The sequence below is a fragment of the Camellia sinensis genome, chromosome 1 (assembly GCF_055761805.1).
Source record: "Camellia sinensis isolate YWXY chromosome 1, ASM5576180v1, whole genome shotgun sequence".
NCBI classification, from domain to species: Eukaryota; Viridiplantae; Streptophyta; class Magnoliopsida; order Ericales; family Theaceae; genus Camellia; species Camellia sinensis.
The window spans coordinates 225,653,107-225,678,485 of NC_138961.1; the positions used below are offsets into that span (position 1 = coordinate 225,653,107).

Below are 25,379 nucleotides of genomic sequence, written 5' to 3' on the forward strand. Positions count from 1 at the left end.
CACACTCTAAAAAACTTTAAGAAAAAATCACTTTAGAGGATTCTTGCTCTTATAAATGTACTCCCAAAGTCATAAGACAGCAGCTCCTTAGTCCTCACTCAACCTTTATAAATAAAGTTCTCTGCCTGTTCTAGTCTCCCAAGACATCCACTTCCCTACCAGATAATAATACCAATCTAGAGAGAGAAAGAAAGGGGGAGGGAGAGAGAGGGATGACAACCAGCATCAATCCTCAAGTTGAAGATCAAATGGTACTCATATCTCAGTTCTATCCTGGGATATACACCCAGCTGGTACCCCAACAAGGTTAGTAACTTAGCACATGAAACATATGGTCTGTTTCATGCATGCATTTGATGATCATGTGCTTAGTACTTGGTTTAGACTTTTAACCATAGTACTTTTAACATAAGAGTTTCCACAATTGTGTTGATCAGGAGAGGCGAAACCACGGAGGCGGCGGAAGAAGAGCAAGGGAGAAGGTAGCGGTGGCGGAGCAGCAAGGAAGAGGAAGCTTAGCGACGAACAAGCGAACCTCCTTGAGCTGAACTTTGGAAATGAACATAAACTCGAGTCAGAGAGGAAGGACCGCCTGGCTTCTGAACTGGGTTTGGATCCACGCCAAGTGGCGGTTTGGTTTCAGAACCGAAGGGCTCGGTGGAAGAACAAGAAACTGGAGGAGGAGTACTCCAAGTTGAAGACCGAACTTGACAGTGCTGTAGTCGAGAAATGCCACCTCGAAACCGAGGTCCATCTCTCTCTCTCTTTCTCTCTCAAACTCTTGCCCAATTATATGTTACACTTGGCTGCTTTAGTTTCTAACTAGCTGTTAGGGTAGAGAGAAACCATAGGAAAAGAAATGACTAATATTCCTTTCGTTGCTTAAAATATGGAAAGTAATACTATGAAAACATAATTTCGTAGATAATGGTATGGCATATGCAATGTTCTCTCATTTCGAAACAAAAGATTTACTATCTAGACATAATTTCAAAAATATTATCACCGCATTATTATAAATATTTTTGTGTGAATAATTTATTTTCAAATATGGAAACTGAAGTCCGGTGAGGGTTGGAGTGGTTTTGTCCCTTTACTGTGATTTTTGAGAAATCAAGTAGCTTTATTACAAGTCACATATGTATAGGGCAAAAATGTTTTTACTCTATTATTTTCATAAAACATTTCACAATTAAGTCTTAGTTTTATGGTTTTATTCACTTATTTTTATCCAGGGCTACTCATTTTCTCTAAAGAATTTCAAAGTTAAACCCACCTAGACAAACATCCACCATAAAGAACATTTTTTGTGCACCATGTTCGGACATGCATGGTTTGCTTCTGAAAAACAGGATACTGCCACCCAATTCAACAGCAAAAGGGTCTAAAAGTTGCAACTCAACTCACAAGAGTCCGCACATAGTTGTTTAAGCCTTTTAAGGCTAGCTAGTGTTGGATCCATGGCCTGCCTTGGTGCAACAGCACATGGCCTTTCATCCCACGTGGGATTAAGAACACAAAAATAAGTCATAGGATTGAACACAATGGATATAGACAAACAATTTTTTTAGAAGTGAGCGCACCAATAAATTTTGTAAAATCTAGTCAATTCCTATATATTTTTGTGTTCATTCATGTATTTAGTTTCTGGATTCGTAGTATAACTCTTTCCGGATAAACCACAAACCTCGAAAAACTATCCACAAAAATAAAATGTAAGATGTAGATTAATGAATCTTTGGTCTACATATTTTATTTTCTACACTCAGAAAAATGTCTAGCATTACTCTACATTTTCACACCCACCAACCACTTCATGGTTTTTTATTAAAATTCCCCACTCCTAAGGTTTGGAAACCAAATCAAGTAATCATCACAATCTTATAACAAATTATTGGTTAATTTACAGGTAATGAAACTCAAGGAACAGCTTTCCGAGGCAGAGAAGGAGATACAAAGGCTACTGGAGAGATGCGATGGCGTTTCAAGCAACAGCCCGGCTTCATCGTTCTCCATGGAAGCCATGGATCCACCTCCTTTTCTAGGGGAGTTTGGGATGGAAGGGTTTGGAAATATTTTTTATGTGCCAGAAAACAATTACAATCATGGCATGGAATGGGTTAATCTTATATGATATGTAATTAAAGCAATTCTAGTATTAATGTAGCTAGTGACCATCTTATGTACATCTTTTTTTCTTCTTTTTTTTTTTTTTGTTTTTTTTTTTTTTTTTGCCCTTGGCTTTGTTTTTATGTTGTAGTGTTTCAGTGGTACTTTACATTTGACTAGAAGATGGAATTGTTAATGTTAGAATATAACTTGCTTTTCAACTAATTTGCTAGTAAGTTTCTCCTCCAACTTGTATAATATAAATTATAGAATCATGTGTACATTGCCTAAAGTTTTTTTATTCTTTTTCATGAAGAATCTTGCTAAGGTAGAGTTACGTTGGATCTCAATATTTGTAGTCGCCAACAAATCACATGTATTAATTAAGATAGGACAGAACATGATTACCATGCTCACATGTTGTCTATTATGGGTAACAATTATGTTTTTCAAATGAATTGTGCCTCTGTTTTATACCACAAACTTGTTTTTGTTACATAAAAGTCCATCACTGGAGAGGTTAAGATGGTCATATAAATGTTAATCTGGACAGGTTCATATGAAATTAGAATGATAAACAATAGAAAACATGTACTTACCAACGGTAGTTTGGCCTTTTCACGCATAGAAGAGACATGCGACTCCATGCATAAATTCATCACATCACGTGCATAACTGCACACAATCCAGAGAAAATATAAAATTATACATCTATACCATAGTGCAGACACATGACAAACAAATTACTACTTGAAAGTTTAGACCTCAACAATTTAACCTTAATCCCTTTTGATGACAACATTTATATACACATTATCCAGGTGTCAAAACACCAAGTTAGTAGTCAGATCAATCAGTGGATTACAATGTACTATGCCAATGAGTTGCTCAAAAAAATACACCCAGTTTAGTCCTCTTCAGAGGGGATCTAGGAGGGGTAAATTAGGTACAGACCTAACCTTTGACAAAATTTGCACAAAGTGGGTCTGAGTTTTAACCATAGATAGGTGACCACCTGTCTATGGAAAAGCCAGATATAAGGGTATTAGACGGACCCGACAATACGGAATACCGCAACATACTATGGCCAATGAATTTAGTTAATCTAACATTGGATAGAGTGCATACACGTCATAATAAGAAAGTTATTCAAGATGGTTACAAAGCACAGAACACCTGGAACCTCACAAGCAAAGAAAATGACAAGTGGATAAAAATATCTTTAAAAAGAAAATGACAGAAACGTTCACACAAGGAGGAGAGCAGCACAAGAACTTCTAACCTTTCTCTCAAAAAGCCATTGTCTGAACTTTTCACTTTCTACTGAGTTGACAACTTTTCAGTTGAGAGTGAACAAAGAGTCCACCAGCTATTATTGCTGCAATGAGACCAAAAGATGAGGAAATGAAAGAACAATTCAGCCAGTAGAAAATGCACAGAAGTAGGCTGAGCAACAATGCTGCTGGAACTATAGGAACAAAGAACAAATTTAAAAAGCACATTTACTGATCGATTTCAAATATGAAAAATATATGACGCAAGGTATAGGTGGTTATTTTCTGTACACATGTTGCAGTTCGCACCCAACCTACTACCTTCACACAGGACTCTGTTCCATTTCTTAAAATTACTTTGAAGAAAACCTTTCAGTTGAGAGTGAACAAAGAGTCCACCAGCTATTATTGCTGCAATGAGACCAAAAGATGAGGAAATGAAAGAACAATTCAGCCAGTAGACAATGTACAGAAGTAGGCTGAGCAACAATGCTGCTGGAACTATAGGAACAAAGAACAAATTTAAAAAGCACATTTACTGATCGATTTCAAATATGAAAAATATATGATGCAAAGTATATAAGGTTATTTTCTGTACACGTGTTGTAGTTCGCACCCAGCCTACTACCTTCACACAGGACACTGTTCCATTTCTTAAAATTACTTTGAAGAAAGTACATTTAGAAGCCAAAAATAAAAAGGACCAACAATTTCATAAGATGGAAATAAACGTTAACGTCTGAGATGATACAGCAAGTTTTGGACAAGATGAAGATTAATGTTTCATATATCTAGCAACACACAAAGCAGATAATCATAAACATTCAATGGAATAACCGCAAGAAATTGAAGTTCCAAGCAATGAAGCTGGTTCGTGTAAACTTGTTGCAACTGCCAGCATGCTACCTTCATTGGGCACTTGTAACTTTTTAATAAAATCACCTTGTCAAAAGTTAATTTCAATGGCCCAAAAATAAAATCAAGGACTTCACATGATGGTGCATAAATTGTCTCATCCAATATAAAAAGTTTTGTCAATACAAAGATTAAGGTTTCATATATCCAGCAATACTGAATGTTTTGATATTTAAGAGGTGGATAAATGGTAGATAAAATACTATACATTCAAGATCAAGAGAATAGTTCAGAACCCATTTAGAGATATCTTCATTCACGCAAATCATAAATCACAACAGTAGGTTGAAAAATAAAACATTTATGACCCTTACCAATGTTAGAATACATCAAGACTCCCCCCTCCCTAGGCCATGACCTCTGATGTACCAAACAAAACTAGAATACATCACTATTGTGAACCAAAAGAATGCACCTCCTGTTCTGCTTGAAGAGACCCATCTTACACATGACACTTCAAACTATAAGCATTTGATAATTAGGGTATTGCTAACAAGTGCCCCTAGGGTACTAGATAAAGAGGAGAAAAAAATTGAAGAATACACCACACTTTCATCTATTTCAATAGACTTTTTACTTAATTCATAACTCTTTAACCTTTTCACTTAATTTCAACGTTTTTTTTATGCCAATACCAACATTAAACAATGCCCCAGGGACACTTGTTAGCATTTGCCTAATAATTACCGAGACTTGCTTGGATCAAAAACAGGGGAGTGCATGGCTTACATACATATGATTGGCATAATCACCTCTTCATACCAATCATCTATCAAAGTCATATATATATATAGAGAGAGAGAGAGAGCGCAATAAACCATACAAGTGATCATATATCTCCTTTTGTTATTGAAATGTGCATCGTTGATAATTTGTCACCTTGAGTTTAGAAATAGTTGATGTAATGCCATTTTATAATTAGTTAACCTGGCAACCCCAAGGGGTTGACCTAATAACAAGGCCTTGGGTCTTAGGTGTGCTCTCCCTCCAAGATTCAGGGATCAAAACCTCTTAGATGCTAACAATACCTTGGGGCCATCAGACTAAGGGAAAACCCTTGAATTAACCGTTGCGAAAAACTCCTTGCCGAGGGCCTCTGCACCCCTGGGGAATAGTCGAGCTTTGATCCGGACACCCCAGTGCTAATCCAAAAAAAATTATGATTAGGTGACCTATTAGTTATAGCTTAGTTATAGTCAGAGTTTTAAAAGGCTTTCTTGAGGCTCGCCTTGAGGCTAAGGTAAAACGCATCAAGGCTTTGATTTTTAGGCATTACTCCCCAAAGGCTTGTTCATCATAGTTTTAGACATGCGCCTTAAGTGCGCTTTTTACGCCTTTTGCGCATAAGCATGTGAGGAGTATGCACATGCAGAAGTTGCCTTGGGCATTTGTTAAACTTAGTCTATTAGATTGTTTAAACATAAAAAATTAAAAAGAATCCATTTTTACAACTATATTCTACAGGAAAAATTAAGTAAATAATCAATCAAGAAAAACACAGTTAATGGTCAAGTGAGAAGCTCAATCACTGAAGTTAAGAATATCGATTTCTCTTTCGGTGAAGGAAAACTTCTTTCTATGCAATAAAATGTTCAACGCATGAAAGTGAAAAGTATTTACACATTTATATTTAATTTTGTTTTTATTTTTTTAACTATTTAAAAATATTTAATTTATTCAGTAAATATTAAAATTTGAAATTTGAAATTTGAAATGCTTACACCTCAACGCCCTGAGGCTTACGTCTTGCCTCATGAGGGGTAAATCGCCTCAAGGTACGCATTCGCCTTTAAAAACTTTGGTTATAGTCTATAAATAGGTGATGTAATGCCATTAAACTTAGTTTTTTATTAAAACATTGCGATTGGAGTGGAGCTTGGTTTCTCTTTCTAACCTTTGGGGGTTTTACCTTTAATTGGTGCATTTGTCTTCTTTCTCCCAATTTGATACTTGAATTGCATTTGGATGGCATTAAATTAACAAGTCACTATTTTTGCTAAATAGCCAAAATTATGTCGTAACCTTCTACCAGGCAAAACTAGAGCAGATATTTGAACTTTTTATCTCATCTAACTTTAAAATGTTGATGACTAACTTGAAAGACATGCAACTGACAATGCACCACCACCACTGGTACCATATTGAGCTTTCCACATATATATGCTATAAATTAGCAACTTCCATGTGCAGGTACCCTTTATTGCACACAACATGACATTTGTAAGGGACAAGAAGTGATGTAGCAGGTACATGTACTGTTTGAAGGGACCTCAAAAGACGAGTCTTACAAAATGAACAGATGATAACATTCATTTCTTCAAAAGCTCTCTACTTTAATGCACTATCAGCTTCCACTGGATGACCACTGAAGTCACTAACAACAGCTTATCACTTTGTCAGCACTGCTGCTTTTATAGGCATCATCACCATTCTCTAGTAATCTCCATCCTCTACAAACATCAGTACCTTCTCCACCCACCAACACTGGTTATTTTTCACTACCATCAACTTGTGCATTTGTAAACACCTCACCACCACCATTAACTTGTCACTAGCTTTACTATCATATCACCAACAACCTCAACACCTTCAACACTCTTGCACTGCCTCCTCAACCACTACCAGAACTCCACGACTCCTATTATCCGTCACTACCATTATATCACTCATCAGCAACTCTAGAAACCTTTCATTACTAGCATCACTTCTCTTCATGTGACCTGTTAGTCACTTCAATGTCATTTCAACCCATCACCATCTCCATGCTACTGCCACCTCCTCCTCTGACAAGTCATCTCCACCAGCACCATTTTCCCACCAACTTAATGCCAAATGGCTGTCACTAAAAATTCAATCACTACCACTAACTCCCAATCATCACAACTGCCACCAACATGCATCACTACCTTCTAGTATCAAAATTAAATCCATCTAAAAAATTAAGGAGGTGAGGAATTCAAATGATTTGATTAAACAGCTCAAAAATCCACGGGCAAGCTCCAATTTCCTAAAACAAATACGCTGTTTTAAAAAGTTATAGTTTTCATGTAAAGGTAGAAATAATTCATTAGAAACGAAATAGACTTTGTGTATTTTGTTATAAATAGAAGTAGAGAGCAATGGGAGTCTACCATCACAAGTACAATTTCAGAGCATGCAACAGCTCTCAATAAGGTCCCATGTAGCACAAGTTGAGTGCAATATATAGAAGCTATTTATGCACTTCAGTATTTGTTAAGACATCATTGCGCTAAGACACTTTTCAAACCATTGTTATTTCAACAGAAAATAATGAAAATTTATTACAATAATAATTAGCCTAATACACTATGAAGCACTAGGAATGGCAACAGGCCAGGCTGGGCCAGGGATTATACTCCCCGTTCCAGATTCCCGAAGGTTAAAAAGTCTCCGTCCCCGATCCCCGGCGGGGAACCTATCCCGCCCCCGCCCCCTAACGGGGATCGGGTTTTCCTGACCCCGAAAAATCCCCAAGTTTTTTTTGTTTTTTTTTTGTGTGTGAATTTTGTTCAACACAAGAACAACAAATATGTGTAAATCAGTATGTTTCATCATCATCAACAAATCAATGTGTATAATGAAAACAGATTAAATTTGTTTTCAATATTATAATGAAAACAATCTGTTTTCAGTATTATATAGATTTAAATTTTAAAAAAATAATAAATTTAATTTGAAAAAGAAAGATTTGTTTTCAACAACAATACCAACAATCATCATCAACAACAATACAATACCAACAATCATCATTAACAACAATCATCAACTTAAAAATAAAAAAATAAAAAATCTGAAATTGATATGCACACACAGATCAGACCAGATCAGATCAAAGAGAGAGAGAGAGAGAGATCATCGTTGAAACTTTAGATCAGATTCAGATCTTCAAAATTTCAGATCTCACGGCCAGTGGTGGTGATGGATTTGGATCTTGCGGCTGAGCAGCTCCGACAATGAAGGTTCAGTTGGTGGTGAGAGAGATCATCGGATTCAATGAAGATGAGGAAGGGCGACTGTGCGTGTTCAATTCGAAGCAGAGAAGATGAGGTCGCGGAAGCGAAGAGGAGATTGCGGCTGCAAAGGTGCTAGTCGTGGCGACTGGGCGACTACGGGAGTGGTGGTCGGCGAGAAGAGAGATAAAGGGGATGAGAGAGAGAGAGAGAGAGAGAGATGAGACTGTCTGAGTATGAGTGCATGAGGTTGTGTTAGGATTTCATTTATATATAGAGAGAGAGGGGGGGTATTATAGTAATTTCAATTCGGGAAAACAAGGACGGGGAACAAGGACGGGGACGGGGCTGAGTCGAGGCTGGGGAACGTGCCACCGTCCCCGGCTCGAAAATTGTCGGGGATTTATTTTCAAATACCATCCCCAACCCGTCAAAGGTATTTTTCGAAAAAAAAAAAAAAAAAACCGTTATAATCGGGATCGAAACCGGGTTCAAATTGACATATCTATGAAGCATGTGTACAAGTACCTCAATATGGTAAAATCTTTAAAAATAAGGTATGTGTACGGTTGGGTACATTAGGAAAAAAATATTTATTTTTAATTTGGAGTAGTGCAAAAAATAGTTAAATGGTTTAGTTGGTTAAGATACAACCAACAATTCACATTTAATACTAACAATAAGGTATAAACCAAAATTAAATATTCATTATATTAAATGACTTATAAACCAAAGCTTAATTTTAAAATCACACTACGCGTAAAAAAATTTCAATGAAAACTAACGTCACCTATGTATAGAAGAAAATAGTATTGCGATTGAGATATGGCTTCAGTATATACTAGGTACCTCTAGGGTATGGCAAAAATTAAGAAAAAAAATTTAGATACGCGTTTCATATACCCGGTACATATGTAGAAGTACTATGCAAAGTACTAATACCCGATACAGGTATAACATGTTTGTCAAAGTACCCATGCCTCATAGGTCACACATAATCACACATTAAAATGTAGGAGTCCAAACACAACCAAGTGTTCTCTTAGAAGATATTAGTGCACTACTAAACATCCACACTGTTGAAGCCGTTGCCAAAAAGGAACTGATTTTAAAGGTTAAAGACTAAATAAAGTCGGTTGTCACACATCATGCCTGAAAGTTAAAGGGCCAAAAACAGAATGCATTGCACCAAATTATAGCCACATTAGTGTAGTCATAATTAGGTATTTATTTAACACTAGAAACCACAAAGTGTGTTGTCAACTACTGAATTGCGGACAGAAAGTTCAGAAACATCTAAAATAACACAAAATCAATGATGATTTCAAATTCATGTGAGAAAAGATGCATCTAAGAGGAAATGGGATATATTATCATTCCGAAATTCTTAGAAGTAATTCCAAACTTCATGACATAATTAAGGATTTTCTACAAAATTTTAGGTAGAACTTGGAAATTGTTTACTCATATACGCATCAATACAATAGGTGCTTAGATTAAATGGGGAAAAGAGAACCAAAGATAAAATATTGCCTTAGTTTCTTTTTCTTTCTTTCTTTCTTTCTTTCTTTCTTTCTTTATTTTCTTTTCATTTCCCCTTCATAATAAGTGAAATTCATTGAAAGAGCTCCAAAGTGCATTACTTTTTGAGTTGAAAATAACAATAATAATTATCACAATTACAAATTACACAAACAAAACAATTTTGTCAATTAAATATTGATATTTTTTTCAAACAAATATATAGTAGAATATGAGCAAAATATACGCACTAATAAATAGTGCAGAATCTGTATTACATAACATCTTATACGACATCAATGTATAAACATGAAAAATGAAATACGTAAACTATTATGTACATCTCTTCCAAGTTTAATGTAGTTAAGTAATTAAATAACACTGATGCAATGCTTTGCTTGAAGTGCCTACCTGTTAGTCCTAGAGTCTTTGGGTCTAGATAGTTGTTAGGCAATTTCATTTGGACAAACACTTTTCAATTGTAATTGTAATTACCCCAATTCATAATCTGCTCTTAATCAGTAATTAAGGATGTTAATTAAGAGATTAAACTAAATTATGTATTTATTGTGTATTTTGTATGCTATTTGGCTTTCTATATGTTACTTGTAGAAATTTCTGTCTAGAATTCTGCTTTAATCTGAAAATCGAAAGCCTTATCGGCATCCGAAACCGAAATTGGTTACATGAATATGTTGTTTGGAATTTTTAGAACACTTCGGAAAGTTTAATTAACAATTGATTAAGAATTGATTTAGTTTGATAAATTAAGTTATTTAATGTTCTAATTATTGTATTATGCCATCCAATTATATATATTGAGCCTTAAGCTCATTTCAGGTAATCTCTTCTTCACTTTGAACTCACAAAATCTGAGATTACACTTTAGAGAGAGAGAGAGAGAGAGAGAGAACTCTCATCTAGAAAGAGTAGTGTATAGCTTGAATTGATCAAAGTTTGTGCAAGAACAAGTGTGTTTGAAGCCTTTAGGTGAGAATTCAACCCTCAATTCATGGAAGTAATAAGTTTTAGAGTTGTGTTCATGGATTTTATTTGACCATTGCATGTATTTTGATACTTATAGGCAAAAGAGTGATGGAATTCCACATGCATGCAAGAACATGTTGAGTTCTGTCATGTTAAGTTCAAATTCTAGCATCATCCTTGTTAAATTATGAGTTAGGTTGCCCATGCATTTTTCATTCATCATATGTTAACCTTTAAATTCATGTTTTGAAAAAGGATTTTGTACATGCAAGGAGCTTTTAAGCTCAAGTTTGGTAAATTCATGAGTTTTGAGAAAAGAGTTTGTATAATTTACATGCATGAGTTTTGAGTTCAATTTTGGTGAATTTAAAGTGAGTTTGAACGAATGGTTTTGAGGGATCATGTATAAATGTTTTCCAAAGTTAATATGTGTTTTTGAACAAGCCATACATGGCCCATGGCTTTGAAATTGCAGTTTTAGAGCTCAAACTCTGTTCTCGAAAACTCAGAAAATCTGCAGACCGCTCGAGCAACCGAGTGTGCGCTCGAGCGAACTTAACGAGCTCCTAGTACTTTTGCAGTCAAGGTAGTTGGCTCAAGCGACGGAAGCTTCGCTCGAGCGAACTCACATTTTCAAGGCACATGGCTCGAGTGATCAAAAGTTGGCTCGAGCCTAGATTTTCAGTATCTAGTAGTTTTGCAAACCAAGGGATCCGCTCGAGCGAACTGTCATGTTTCTAAAATTTTGTTAAGTCTTTTCAAAGGGCATAATTGCATCCTCATTGCATCCTAAGCATTCTAAAGCCATGTTTAAGATGAGGATAAGAATTAAAAATGCGCCTAAAAAGAAATGTAATAAGTTAAGAGATTACAGAGAGTGTGTTTCAATGTGTTCAAGCAATGTGATAAGGAAAAATAAGAAATCAATGTAAGGAAAGCTAAGCCATGTTGGCCATATGAATGTGTAATAATAAGATATGTTTTGTGTTATGCCCATTTGTGGTTGTAGGTTAAGATTTGGAGACCGCTGTGAGTAACGTTATTGTAAGGATATGTTCATACGAGTTATGTTCGAAAAGTTATTTGATAAGCTATGATTTTGAAATGTGATTTTGTTAACGTGAACGAATGTCCTATTTGAAATCTATTTTGGCATCCATAGAAAGTCTCAAGTCATGGGAGACGGCATGTTAATGCAAGTCCATGACATATATGTGATTACGAGATCTCATTAGCCACTTGACAAAGTGGTGATGCGTTTAATCAGTATCCGAAACCGATTACTCTAGTCAGATGACGATATGTTATGTTTTGTTGGATGTACCATTATTATATTCAGATATGAAAATGATTATGTTATGATCTGTTTTATGAATATGAAATTTTGTTCACTAACCTCTTTACCTTAATGTTATTCACTGGGCTTTAGCTCACTGTGTATATATATATGTAGGTAAGCAAGTGCATGACCGAGCCTAATGGTACCTGTCTGGACTTCTGTTTTGTCAACCAACCTTAGTGCCTCACAAGGATGTTTTGTGATCAAGTCTTAAGCTCTTCTTGTCTTTTGTTTATTTTGTATACAAAGCTAAGTCCCTTTTTGTTTCATATGTATATGGTTGGCGTAAGAATGATGATGTTGTGATGTATGTATGTAAACGTATGTTTAAAATTTTCTTTGTCTCATATAAGTTGCACAGTTCATTGGACGATTAATAGTTATGTATTTGCTTCTGCTAGCCCCTTACTTTGTTAATCTGTTTCAGAGGTCTTCGGTAATCTTAAGATTACTAGCCGATTACGACGCTAAAATTATAGGGACGAGTTTGGGTTGTGACAGTAATAGTTCTAACTTCTAGGTTTTCGATTGGTTCTTATATGAGATGAATCCACATGTCTTGGACTTAAGCTGAGTATATCGAGGTGGCGAAATCTTGACAACGTGGAAGAAATCACGAAGTCACCGCTCTAGCCATCAATTTGGTCAAGCCATGTGGAAGGATGGTTGAAGTCACAACACGAGCAATGAAGTGTTCGCTCGAGCAGTCAAGGTTGTCAGGCTACATTTTCAGTAAGCGATCTGGAGTAGTTAGTGACTGAACTGACTGCATATTCTCTCTCAATGTAGGAAAATCATTGTTCAGCGAAAGGAGGGTGATAGAACTTGAAATCCTTGATGAATTTGGGAGATCTATGGACTAAAGTGAAGAATTGAACATTTCAAGGATGATTTTACTTGAAAACAATTACACTTTGATTTTGGAAGTCCTTTCAAGGTTTTAAAAGGCAATTTGGGGATATAGTTGGTGGATTCCAGCAAGGTGGTTCAGGGTGTGGAAGATCACGATCACGCTCCAAGAGTGATGAATGTGGACTTGACAAGATGTTCTTAGATCCGAGAGATGTGGATTCATCGAAGGTGTGGGAGCCCGAAATGGGTTTGTCCCACGTCGGTCTAAGAGGCATCCACAACCCACTTAATAAGTTGACTAACTCCTTCTAACTAATATGAGGCCTTTTCTAAAGAAGAACAAAACTGTGAGGCTCCGGCCAAAGCGGACAATATTGTAATCACTCAATTCTCGTAGTGCTTGATTTCCTAGCTAGTGCCCGAGGTTTTTTTCCACAATCAAAGAAATTCAATTGTGGTTTTCCATGTTAAAAACTAGTTGTCTCGTTTTCTATTTCAGTAATGGATTCAATTAGCAGTTCTTCTCTAGAACTAGGTTAGCTATTAATTGAATCCAAGTAAATTTTTATTAGTCACAGTTCTCGGAATCGATTGTTTGGATCCTCTAGCAAATCCATAGCTGTTGTTCATTGGGAATTTCATTTGGTATCAGAGCCAAGTTTTCATGGGTTCAAGTCGCGGGAGCATCATCATGAGGGAGGGATTGTTGGTACACAATGTCACTCTACTGCTCTAAAACAGGCCCACAAGGGGCGATGTCGAATGCCATATAAGACAAAAGTGAAAACCTCCCTAACACCAATTGTGTTAGGAATTGGTGGAATTTAGTCCGACACTATGGAATGTAATCTATATAAATTAGGTATATACTAGGACAAAAGTTAAGTATGCTATTGCAATTTTGGTCTTACAATGCTCCATTTTAATCTAAACAGTTTCTTGAATAGGTATATACTTAAGATTGCAAAAAACTTATGTTTATGTTAGGAAAATATTTAGTGTATGGTTTATATAAGATTTTACCCCTACTCGATACGAATCATGACTCCGCCCATGTCTGTCGCAATATGTAAACAAACATAGACCACTAAAGATCTAATAGAAAGAAAGAAAGGCAAATATCATCACAGTGGGCCACCTCTAATGAAAATAAAAAAAATATCAGTAAATGAAATACAGTAATTTAATTGTGTGTACACAAATTACTCCATCAATATGGTCAAAAATCTATAGATGAAACAAACAACAATAATCAAGCAGCACCACAAAATGTAGCAGATTATATCAACAGTTTATATAAAGCAATATGGTTTAAGGATGATTTAAATCTTTAAACCACTTTTAAATCACCCAATTGACTGTGTTTTGTGGATTAAAACCACCCTTAAATTGCAATGTTGGTTTAAGGATGATTTAAACCTTTAAACCACTTTTAAATCGCCTAATTAATTGTGTTTTAGGGTTTAAAACCATCCTTAAATCACCATTGCAATATTATTGCACCAAAATTTATTGCAGAGAATCCTGATCCAATACAGAAACCATATGAACGGACCCATCCACAAAATCTGCTCTGAAATGGTACAGAATCGGATCGATAACGTTGTTCAATCTATCAGTACGAGAAACGAACCTATTTTGTCGTCACTGAGACGTGTACATTATTAATTTCCACATTGGCTGAATTGGCTCAACCATCGCTCCTCAACAAGCCCCCGCCGAGGCTGAATGTCATGGTGATACCAAACCCTAAAACCTTACCCATGTGACATTTTCTCAGAGGAACCCTAATGATTTTCCGAGAAGCCAAACAAACCTCTGGCAATACCAGTAGATTCCTCTACCAGACTTTTTCTTACCAAGCAACACAGAGACAGAGCAGAGGGACTACTAGCGCGTACCCAGGTCTTGGGTTTTATTCATACCAATGTTCGCGGGAAAAAAGGCCCCCGCAGCTAATGGACAGTTCCAGGCCCACTTATTTATGGGCTTCTTTACCATAAATTAAATAACAAAGCAACGAGAGAACTCTAATGAGGTGAGACTTGCCTGTAATGTTTTGGCTTGATTTTTTTTGTTTTTTTTGTTTTTTGAGAGCTGCTAACTTAGGTCTTATCTGTCATAATCTAAAAAAATTAAAAAGTCAAAAAGTCACTACCCTATTTAATTCATATTATCTTATTTAACTCACTTCACCTCTCTACCACATCACTTCAAACTCAATCCATATCTCACAAAAAGTCAAAAAAAAACACTTATTTAAATCATTCCAAATCACCCCTTTGTAGAGCTCTATTTAGAACTCTACTTTTTGAGTTACCAATCATTGCTGAAATTAAAAAGGGTCGTTGGAGCTATCCAATGACCAGATTTATTTACTAACAAATTCTATTTTAAATTTTAACCATAAATTTATCACTATACAAACCAATTGCTTATTTGTCTTATGTTATATTTCAATACAAATTAATATAAATAAATTAAAAATAAATAAAATTTTCAAATAAAAATTAAAATGTCTCAATCATTTATTCATTTGATGAATATTTTAATATCATTATCAATATCAAATGATCATTCTATAAGCATAAATACATTTAAAAAGTATCAATCATGAGTTATGAGTAAACAAGTCTGTTCATAAAACAACATACTGGTAATTAATCTACGATTTAAAAATAAATAAATATTAATTGGTGCTCCTCATTATAAATTTGTATTAATAATGTGAGCACCTGATAGATAGATAGATAAACTTACGTACGTGTATATTTTAGTTTTAGTCGTCCAATATTTGAGAGACACAATCAGCTTGTTTGGTTTCACAACTTATATTCACCTTTTAGAAAATTGAAATTTTTTATTTTTTGTGCTTTTTTGTTTTCATTGAATTTTTTTAATATTTTAAACAATTTTTAAAAAATTTAGATACGGCTAACATAAATACACTTAGTATATTTATGAAAAAAAATCTTTAACAAATTCACTAAATATCAAAAAATATAAATAAAAATACGAAAATTCAGTACATTTTTTGTTCTTGCGTATTTATTGATTTTTAAAAATATTTTACTTTTTAGATACATTTAAATAAGATACATCAAAAAAAAGTAAAAAATTAATTAAAATTTTATAAATATTCACTAAAAATAAAAATAAAAACTCAATTTTTACAAAATTAAATTTGAAAATTTTAAATCAAACACATTGAATACTTGTCAAATGGCCTTACCCAACATAACGCCAAGTAATTTGCACCTTCACTTTTTGAATAATTTAAAATAAATTAAAATTCAAATCCTAGTTCAGCCTTCAAAGCTCCCTCTTACACTCCCGTGTATTTAAAATAGGTCACTTAGAGCATCTCTAACGGTAGTAGGCATTTTACCTATCCAAATATTACTATAAAGTATATATTTTATTTTACCTATCAACTGTTTTATGTTTTTACTCCAACTATGCTCTTTATTTTAACTATTTATCCAAATACTATTAATTTTATAGAATGCCACGTCAACAACAGAGATGGAGGGAAATGATCCTAATGATTGAATACATTTTGCCTAGCGTTAAAGGCTAGCTACATGTAACTAGTGAATATGAGTTGAGCCAAAATGCCTAATCATATGCCTAGTGCATTGGAATTGAAAAAAATGAATCACACTAGGCATCTTAACTAACAAGTATTATATGCCTAGTGCATTAGAGCATCTCCAACGGTAGTAGGCATTTTACCTATCTAAATATTACTATAAAGTATATATTTTATTTTGCCTATCAACTATTTTATGTTTTTATTCCAATCATACTCTTTATTTTAGCTATTTATCCAAATACTATTAATTTTATAGAATGTCACGTCAACAATAAAGATGGAGGGAAATGATCCTAATGATTGAATACATTTTGCCTAGCGTTGAAGGCTAGCTACATATAGCTAGTGAATATGAGTTGAGCCAGAATACCTAATCATATGCCTAGTGCATTGGAATTGAAAAAAATAAATCACATTAGGTATTTTAACTAACAAGTATTATATGCCTAGTGCATTGGAGATGCTCTTGTGCTTCCTACGTACATTTGCGAAATGTTCACCACACTTGCGGAATATCGACTTTATGTGCAAAACATGTAAATCGCACATGTACATTTCAGCAAATATGAATCAACCTTATTGTATATATGACATAATATTCTTAGCATTTAATTTAAGATACTTTTTTAATTATAACTTGTCGTTTTGGTAACTCTATGTAAATGGCCTGTAACATTAATTAGATTATATTTTTTTGGGGTTGAATAAAATTAGATTATATTATTTCAACTAAAGCATTATCTAATTTTACAAATCATATTTTTTGTCTTGGCCAAACTTTGGGCTTGTTTGGTTTGTTTTTAGGAGAGTTGTTTTTGAAAAAAAATTTGGGGAGAGAATTTAGAAATTTTTTTGGTTTGTTTGGTTGTATATTTTGGGAGAGTTGTTTTTTTGGGAGTTTGGGATGATTTGATATTTTGGGAGAATTTGAGTAGATGTGTGTGAGAGAAAAAGTGATTGAGAAGGAGAGAGGAGAGAGAAAAAGTGATTGATTGATGTGTAAGAGAGAGAAAGTGATTTTGAAAATTTTTTGAGAAAAACTCAAACCAAACAATTTTTTAGAATTTTTTTTCTAAAACTCATCTCCCAAATGCAAACCAAACATACCCTTTATATTTGGTATACATAACTCCATCGTATGTGCAGGAAATGTCCACCACGTGTATTCAAAATAAGTTATTTAGGTTATGTTTGGCATGAGTTTTTTTAATTATTTTAGTCATAAAAAGATAAAATAAACTAACAAATCAATAAGACAAAATATTACATCTAAGTTATAATTATTTTATTTTTTCTCTTACAAAAGTTAAAAAAATCAAAAAGTCTATCCAAACCAAACTTTTGAATCCCAAGCCAAAATAGCTAAAAAATCAACTTGCATCTCAAAAGAAGAATTAATCTCACTTCACATTTTCCAAGACTTCACTGCACGTGTGAAAAATGTCCACCGCACGTGTGGAACATATTCATTCTACGCGCGAATTTCATGTACAATTTTGGGCTTGGTTGCATATGCAACATTGGTCGCCGCACGTGCCATCAATGTGCAATAATGCAAATAAAAGGATGCTCACAATATGTCTTCACTCTCCAAAATTTTCACCACTTACCCTTACTGCAACAAATGGTATGAGGTAAGTGTTTGGTTGTCACAACCCAAACCCGCCCTTATAGGTTTAGCGTCGTAACTAACTAGTAATTCTGAGATTACCAAATGCCTCTGAACAGATTGATACATAATAATGGGCTGCGCAAGCAAATATATAAAACATTCATAGTCCATTGAGCTATTTAAATATACATGGAACAGAAAATTTAAAACTTATATACATATTTGTGACGTTACTAACACATTGGTCTGACGTCATCATATCCACAATACAGAACATTTAGTTAAAGTATAAGAAATACAAAAGTCCCAAACATCGATCATAAATACTTGACCACGTCAAAACGAGAACCTCCTTGGGAGGCATAGTAGCTAGCTGACCAAAACAATACTCCAGGAAGCAGCTTATGCCTGGTCACGCGCCTGCTCACCTACATACATAAATAATACAATGAGTCAGAGCCTAGTGAATAACAACAAAGTAAAGATTTAAATGAATGATGTCCATAACATATTCAGAAATCATATTTCAAATCCCCTAATGATCAGAAACATAGCCATGTTCGTATTCGTATCAGAAACAGAGTCACATTCATATTCAAATTCAAATTCAAATCATGCGTAGTACATCCATTAGCGTTAACAAATCACATTGGTCATTCATATCAAGTTTCATAATGCAACCTCCGGTACCAGGTATCATATAACATACGTAGGCCACGATATTGTTTCCCCCAGGCGAGCACCTTATGCTACGATATTGTTTCCCCTAGGCGAGGGCCTTATGCCACGGTATTGTTTCCCCCAGGCAAGAGTCTTATGCCATGGTATTCTTTCCCCCGGATGAAGGCCTTATGACCATATGTCATGACCCACTCCCCGTACCCAAGGGTTAAATATCATGATGACCAGTAACTGAAGTTACCTACGACCAATTCTTGAACAAATAAATAAATACAAGTGAAAATAATATTTAAGTGAGGGTACCAAAATAAGTATCGGAGCTTCTATTTTTATAACAAAATTTATTGACTAAAAAGATTGATATTTACATATGAAAAATAGAATTATAAATGCTATAAACGTGCTATGTGTGTCTATTTTGCAACTCCGCGTCTAAGACTCTTCAAAAGATATTTCTGAATTGCATTGTTTCCTGAAAATTCGTAAACAGCTATATGCACATGGCAGAGTGAGAAATATTATACTGAAAGCATGAGGATATAAAATCACCATGGATAATTATTGGGCTTAAACAAACAGAGCTTGATATTAAAATACTGAGTATATAATACGGAAATCATTTGACATATAATACATGAATCATATAAACAAAATAATCATTGCTACGGTACAGAACATAACAGATGTATGGACTCAAGAGGTGGCTCGTACAAACTCTAGAGGTAGCCTCCACAATAGTGTAGCACTTAGCTCCGTATAACACTTTGCTCCACACTAGAAATCAGAATGAAACAAAATAGAACAGATGTATGGACTCAAGAGGTGGCTCGTACGAACTCTAGAGGTGGCTCACACAATAGTATAGCACTTAGTTCCATACAGCACTTTGCTCCACACCATAAATAAGAGGGTCAATGGATCCATGATAGATAGAGAGTCACAAAGTGACTAATCAGAGGATCAATGGTTATTTAAGTCCCCCAAGGCATGAGACTCTCGTGGTGGTACTTAAAGAAAATAATTGTTTATAAAATAATTGTCAAATAATTAATAAGATTTAAATAAACATATCCATGGGTTTTAATTTAAGCAAATACAGCTCAGAAAATAATCAACGTAATTGAAACATTAACATAACTATAAACATAAATTATATAAAATAAATTATGGTAACTCAAAACATATATAAAATATATTATGGTAACTCAAGGTATGATATAACTCGCCTTAAAATTAATACCTCACTCTTTCTTTCCACTATCAAAGACCTTTTTAACTTCCAGTATTTTCTTCCCTTTTCTTTGTTTTCCTTCTCACACATCCTGAGCAAATCCCTTCATTTATATAGAAAGACAAGCGTAGGCACCAAGCCACACGGCTACCCACACGTCTCATCCCTATTCCTTAGCCATTAATTCATGCTTATCTTGATCTTTCCTTCTTCTTCTTTTTTTAATATATATAATACATTATACTTTATCTCATATTTTACTTTTACAAAATATTTAATTAAATATTTAGGATTTTTCTCATTTATAATTAAATAATACTAATATAAAATTTAAAGGACAACTTAAATTTTCGAGTTATTACACCATGAGCCACAGTATTATCTACCTTGAGCGAAGACTTTTGCTAAGAATACCACAAATACATCTCAAAAAAATTAGGCCATCATTCATGTAATCTCAAAATAGCATTTCATAAGACAAATCATATCATTTCAGTTAAAAAATACATATAATTAAACATAACTTTACAGAGTTGTTACTCACAGATAATTTTGATAACAGAACAAATTGATCAAACAGCTCATGGCGTGTGACTTACACAAACATATAACAGATACACATATTGAAACATACACATGGATAATACGTAACTTGTTTCATTTCATTCTTAGTGTGTTTCTATCATTTATCCTTATTATTATGTCTTAATTAGGGCTTAAGAATGCCTAAGATGCAATAAAGATGCCAAAATGTACTTTGAAACACTTAGCCAAATTTTCAAGAACAGGGTAGTCCGCTCAAGCGTAACTTCCGTTGCTCAAGCGGTCTGTAAAGTTTGCAAGAGTATTGGTTGCTTGAATTTTCTACTCGACAGACGCTCAACATTCGCTCGAGCGCAAAGCTGAGTAAAAAGGGTATCCGTTCGAGCGCAACTTCGGCAAGGCAAAAGTCTGTAAAACTTTTGGGAGCTCTCATTTTACGCTCAAGCGCAACTTCGGTTGCTCGAGCAGAAGATCAAAAACAAGGGTGGTTGCTCGAGCACAGATTTTACCGTTCAAGCCAACCCCCAAACTCTGCAAAAGTATTAGGAACTTGCATTCTTCGCTCGAGTGGAGGGTGTAAATTCTGGAATTTCCAGATTACAGATTCAAGTTCAAAGCTCAATTTCAAACCAACAAAACACATCCTTTTGGGCCAAAAACTTGAGGAAACATATATAAACTTATAAAACATGGTGAATTCAAAATCATTTCACAAAATCAAAGGCCAAAAGCATGCCAATTATGCAAAATCAAACTTGGAACTTGAAGAACATAACATGAAGTTAACATACATGAATTGTCTTGTCTTCAAAACTTTCAAAACACGATCAATATAAGGTGTTTAACTCAAATACATGTTGAATTCTTAGAACAAAGCCAAAATGAGAACATGCAAGAGGAAATTCTTTAAAAACAACTTCAAAATCTTGAGAATTATGTATGTATGCATGGTTATCTTCCTAACTCTTCTCCCTAAGCTCAATTCTTGGCTTAATTATCTAACTCTCTTGAATTCATGCATTAAGTGCTACAACTATATAACTAAATAAGTGAATTTCTACCTGAAGTTTTGAATTCTCAAGTATGGGAGCTTAATCTTCCAAGTTCTCTCCAAATCCTTTACTTTTCCAGCAATTCCCCTTAATTGAGCTCAAGTCTCCTCTTCTCCCTCTCTCTCACGTTTTGTTGAAGAAGATGATGCTGATGAAGGTGTATGTAATATTCTCGAGTCAATTTGGCCTTATATAGGCTTGATTAGTGTTAGTTGATTAAGTTGAGTTAAGGCTAATCCATTGGTATTATTTTATTCTAATTATTCGGTTCCGAATCGAATTTTAATTAAACCTATTATAAAATTCTAAAAATTCTAAATAACGCATAAAGCAAGTCAATTTCACTATCAGATGCCGGTGAGGCCTTCAATTCGCATACTGAATCGAAAATGCAAACAGATTTTCCTACCATGAACAGATATAAATACAAATAACATATAACACATGCAATTAACGCAAAATTTCCTCTTAATTACTTATTAGACATTCTTAATCATGGTTTAACAGTTAATCACAGGCCGGAATTGTTACATTAGTGTAACTTATAAGTTGCTTTTATCAGCTGTTAACTTATAAAAAATGAGTGTTTTGTTTAATGGGATTAGCTTATGGCTTAACACAGCTTATTTTGGCCACAAATAAGCTGTTTATTGCAACCACCGAAGGAGATGCTTCTCAGCTTATAGATTTACGGGAAAAGCTATGTTAATGGGTGAAATTATTTAAATAACCCTTGGATTTTGCAAGAATTACAACTGTGCCACTATATAAATCCTCCAACCATTCATTTCACAGCTTCTTTCTGTCTCTTTCTCTCTCTCTTTTTCTCTATACTCTCATTTTCTCTAGTTTTGTCTTTTGACTTGGCAACATGACTTGCCGATGACTACCGAAGATGGGTGACGATCGGTCGACAACTACTTAAGAAGGGTGACAACAATCAGATATGTGTAAAGAAGGCAACTCGTTGCCTAGATGACAAGATGAACTTGTTGATGATTTTGGTTCAATTCTTTACTATCTTTGATCCATTTGCTACAAATTTGGGTTTGATTATTTTGGATCACAACCACCAAATAGATTTCGGTTTTGATTTCTACTTTGCTTATTACGATGGTGGTTGTTAATCTGTAGCAATTTATGGAAGAATCCAATCCACAATTTAAGGTTTTTGTAATGATTTTGAAAAGAAAAAATCCACTTTACGAATAGGGTTTTATGTAGTTCATGACGCTCTAGTCATGGTACAATAGGAATTCAATCCATGTTAAATCAGACCCAAAAACTATTGGGTACATGAATAGTACAAATTGTAAAGAAACATCTCATTATATGGCAAAATATAATCTTACTATGAGACATGTTCTTTGGAAGGAAAGTTTTTTTTCAAAGTTTACCCAAATACCCAGATTGAAATCTTCCTGTGTGTAAAAAATTTATGGAAAAAGTTCTGAAAATGAAAATTTTAAAACAATTTAATTCTCACAATTTTTTCATTTCTTGTAAGGGCAAAATGATAATTACACAATGAAAAGTTAGTATACAACTTATTCTAACAAACACTACAGCTTATATGTATAATCTAACATCTACACCAAATAAGCTAACAACTTCTGTTTAAAGTTATAATTTATAATCTAATAAGTTATAATCTAATAATCTAATTCAACAGTTATACCAAACAGCCTGATATCTCTCGACCATCCTAGTTTTTTAACATTCGACAAATTCGTAAAAAAATTAACTTAACAAATATGGAAAACATAGACTTGTACTAAATAAATTAGAAAAATACAGGATATAAGCTAAAACATAATTACTATGACATAATCTAATATGAACATATTATGAATAGATGTGAATCACTATTATTCTATATATATTACGGATTACAATAATATAATATTGTTAAGTATCCAATTTAAAGTACTTTCTCAATTTTCACTCTTTATTTTGGGGGGTTTGTCTTTTCTGAAGTTGTCATCTCAACTTAAGAGAACGTTTGTGCATGATAGGTCAATTTTGAATCCGATTTCGGCGATCTAAACAGTTCATTTTTTTTGGACTCGTTAAATAAAATGTCAATGCAAAAAATAAGATGATTGTATATTGGTAATTACATGTTTGAATCATATTTATTTAAAAAAAAAATAGACGACTAATATAATTTCAATAATAACAATTCATTTTTTACATGAATATTTCACTTAACGAGATCTAAAAAGTGAACCATTCAGATCATTGAAATGAAATTTGTGGTTGGTTCCACGGCCCCTCAAAGTCTCTCGTATAGAAATATGAATACAAGAGAAACTTCATCATTATTTTGGTATAACATTAATTATATTATAATAATTCAACTATAACGTTATTTGTTTAGAGGTCTAAGTTTGCAAATCATATTTATTGTCGCAAACTTCATTTTTGGTATACATATACTCGAATTTATCTTTTCAGTTACAAAAATACTTCAAAGTTGCCTCAATCCTTTCATTTTGGACTCATTTATTTACACATCCTATGATCATGCTTCCAAATAAACCTTTTTGGAAACTAATTTCATCCTCTCCCCATTTTGTTTATCATAAAATATAAAAAAGTTATAAAGAGATCATTTTCCTTTTTCTCATTTCCTTACTTATTTTGTTAGAATAAAATGTAGTTTAATTATTCACATTTTTATTTTTATTCTGAAGTATATGTTTATCTCCCCCCCCACCCCCCCCCCCCCCAAAAAAAAAAAAAGAAAAGAAGAAGAAGAAGATAGACTTAACAATTAATTAAAATAGTTTAATAAATTTTGCATTGTAAAAATTAGTGAGTATCAATTTTAACTGAATTCAATCATCTCAAAATAATTAAACGATCATTTGTATTAAAAAAAAAAAATTAATCGATCACAGTGCATTTCAATGGTAGAAAAAAATTTAATTGAGTGTTTGATTTTAGATAAAGTAATTACTCTAGCAATTGTCAAATAAATTGCTACAAGGGAAAAATTATCTGTAGTTTGAAAAAGCTCCCTTCAAATAAGCATCTAAATTCCATTTTTAAAATATTTGTGAGCTTATTTTGAAATTCAAGATGAAACTATAACTACTTTATTTATTTATTTATTTTGGCATAAAAAGTAAAAAACTAAGAGGAAACTTGAAATTAAAGGAAAATAACTCAAGATTCACAGAATTCGAATAATTTATATTACTCAAATAAAGCAAAATTCCTATGCGGGTGTAGGAATCACATTCAAATTTGAATTCAATTTTAATAGATAATCAATAATCATGTTTTTTTTTTATTATGATTAATTCTAAATCTTAAAATGAAGAATCATATTTTCTTTCCCTCAAAATTTTTAGGATAAATTACAAAAGCACTCATTAAAATTTACTTAAAATACGAATTATTTCTTATAATTTTGAAAATTATAAATATTCAATTCTTAAAATTTTTTATTTAACAGAATTAACAAAAAAGAAAAAGAAAAAGAAAAAGAAATTATTAACTACTTTTCTATATAGCAATAAAATTATCAAAATTATTAATTAAAATATATTTCTGATATCATAAAAAAACTATTAATTGTTTTAATAATTTATTAATAAAAAAGAGTTATTTGTTATGTGATTAGAATTTTAAAGAAGTAAAATGTAACTTTTAAAAATACAGAAAAAAATTATATTTTAAAGAAACTTTA

General features: G+C 33.5%; 1 protein-coding gene and 1 long non-coding RNA gene across 2 annotated transcripts; one reads left to right on the top strand and one right to left on the bottom strand.

Annotated features, from left to right (window-relative positions):
- LOC114281220 (homeobox-leucine zipper protein ATHB-40) lies at positions 1–2,334 on the top strand. Its single transcript, XM_028223660.2, has 3 exons — positions 1–306; positions 438–748; positions 1,910–2,334. Exons 1-3 carry the CDS (start codon positions 213–215, stop codon positions 2,132–2,134), a joined length of 630 nt encoding a protein of 209 aa, XP_028079461.1. The 5' UTR covers positions 1–212; the 3' UTR covers positions 2,135–2,334.
- Positions 2,335–2,461: 127 nt separating this feature from the next.
- Positions 2,462–14,857, bottom strand: LOC114281221 (uncharacterized). Its single transcript, XR_003635827.2, has 3 exons — positions 14,602–14,857; positions 3,392–3,487; positions 2,462–2,784 (listed from the first exon to the last, which is right to left on the bottom strand). It is a non-coding gene; the product is annotated as an uncharacterized LOC114281221 (long non-coding RNA).
- Positions 14,858–25,379: the final 10,522 nt, after the last annotated feature.